The sequence below is a fragment of the Anopheles marshallii genome, chromosome 2, assembly GCF_943734725.1.
Source record: "Anopheles marshallii chromosome 2, idAnoMarsDA_429_01, whole genome shotgun sequence".
In the NCBI taxonomy this organism is placed as follows: Eukaryota; Metazoa; Arthropoda; class Insecta; order Diptera; family Culicidae; genus Anopheles; species Anopheles marshallii.
The window spans coordinates 21,885,757-21,886,683 of record NC_071326.1 but is presented as its reverse complement, the minus strand read 5'-3'; the positions used below and the strand labels follow the sequence as shown (position 1 = coordinate 21,886,683).

At 51.5% G+C, this 927-nt stretch overlaps 1 protein-coding gene across 1 annotated transcript; it reads left to right on the top strand.

The window, feature by feature from the left end:
- The first annotated feature begins 259 nt into the window (after positions 1–259).
- Positions 260–619, top strand: LOC128716787 (protein TonB-like). Its single transcript, XM_053811382.1, has one exon. It carries the CDS (start codon positions 260–262, stop codon positions 617–619), a length of 360 nt encoding a protein of 119 aa, XP_053667357.1.
- The last annotated feature ends 308 nt before the right edge of the window (positions 620–927 follow it).

Below are 927 nucleotides of genomic sequence, written 5' to 3'. Positions count from 1 at the left end.
GCGGAAGAATTGATAAGCCCCTCTTTATACTCATAAACTCATCGTGTTAGATAGCTTTTTGAACATTACCGCCCTTGATGCGAAGATAAGAAGAAGTGGTTTGAATTCGCCGATGGACATTGGATTTGTGGCCGAAAACTGTCCATCGCTTATGGGCAAATGTGTGCAGTATAAAAGGCACACAGGCCATCAAACCCAATCATCAGTTACCACAGTTCAAGTCAAGTAGTAGAACGACCAGTGTAAGCAAACGGACGAGATGCGCTTCCTAATCGTGCTGGCCATGCTGGCCGCGGTGGCCCTTGCCAATCCGCTGATTAACATTCGAGTCAACGTGGATAGTCAACCGGGGTTGCCACCGGGACCACCCGGACCGTACCCACCACCGGGACCAGGACCATACCCGCCGCCACCTGGACCGGATCCGGAGCAGCCGCCACCGCAACCCTACAGAAAGGATGTCCTGGAACCTGCGGCACTTCCCGCTGATTCGGACGTGGTCTATCCCATAAATGAAGCGGCGGCACCGTTGGTCAACATTGAGGTATTCGTTGACAACCAGCGCCAAGGCAACATACCAATTGTTCCGGAGTACCCTCCACCGCCGCAGCCATACTGAGCACTTCGCGCCCGGAATAAAAGTGACCGTATATGTGAGCGATCGCGCAAATGAAGCGAACGGAAATATATCAACAAACCAATGAACTAGATTCCGTTTCTTTCTGTTACCGGTTTTGTGATCTTTGCGCCAAGAAGAAGTACACGCGACACTGCACATGCGGCACGAAATTAACGGCATTGGTATGCACCTATGTCCTTTCGCTGTAAGTGCTTGGGGACTTTGGTAGCATGGGTAGCACTTCTGAGAAATGTAGCACGTACGTTCATTAGCTTCCGGTCGTTAGGGTGGCTGGGTCGTTTGTCAGA

Coding starts and splice junctions, on each gene's coding strand:
- LOC128716787 (XM_053811382.1), top strand. CDS start 260: ATGCGCTTCCTAATCGTGCTGGCCATGCTGGCCGCGGTGGCCCTTGCC.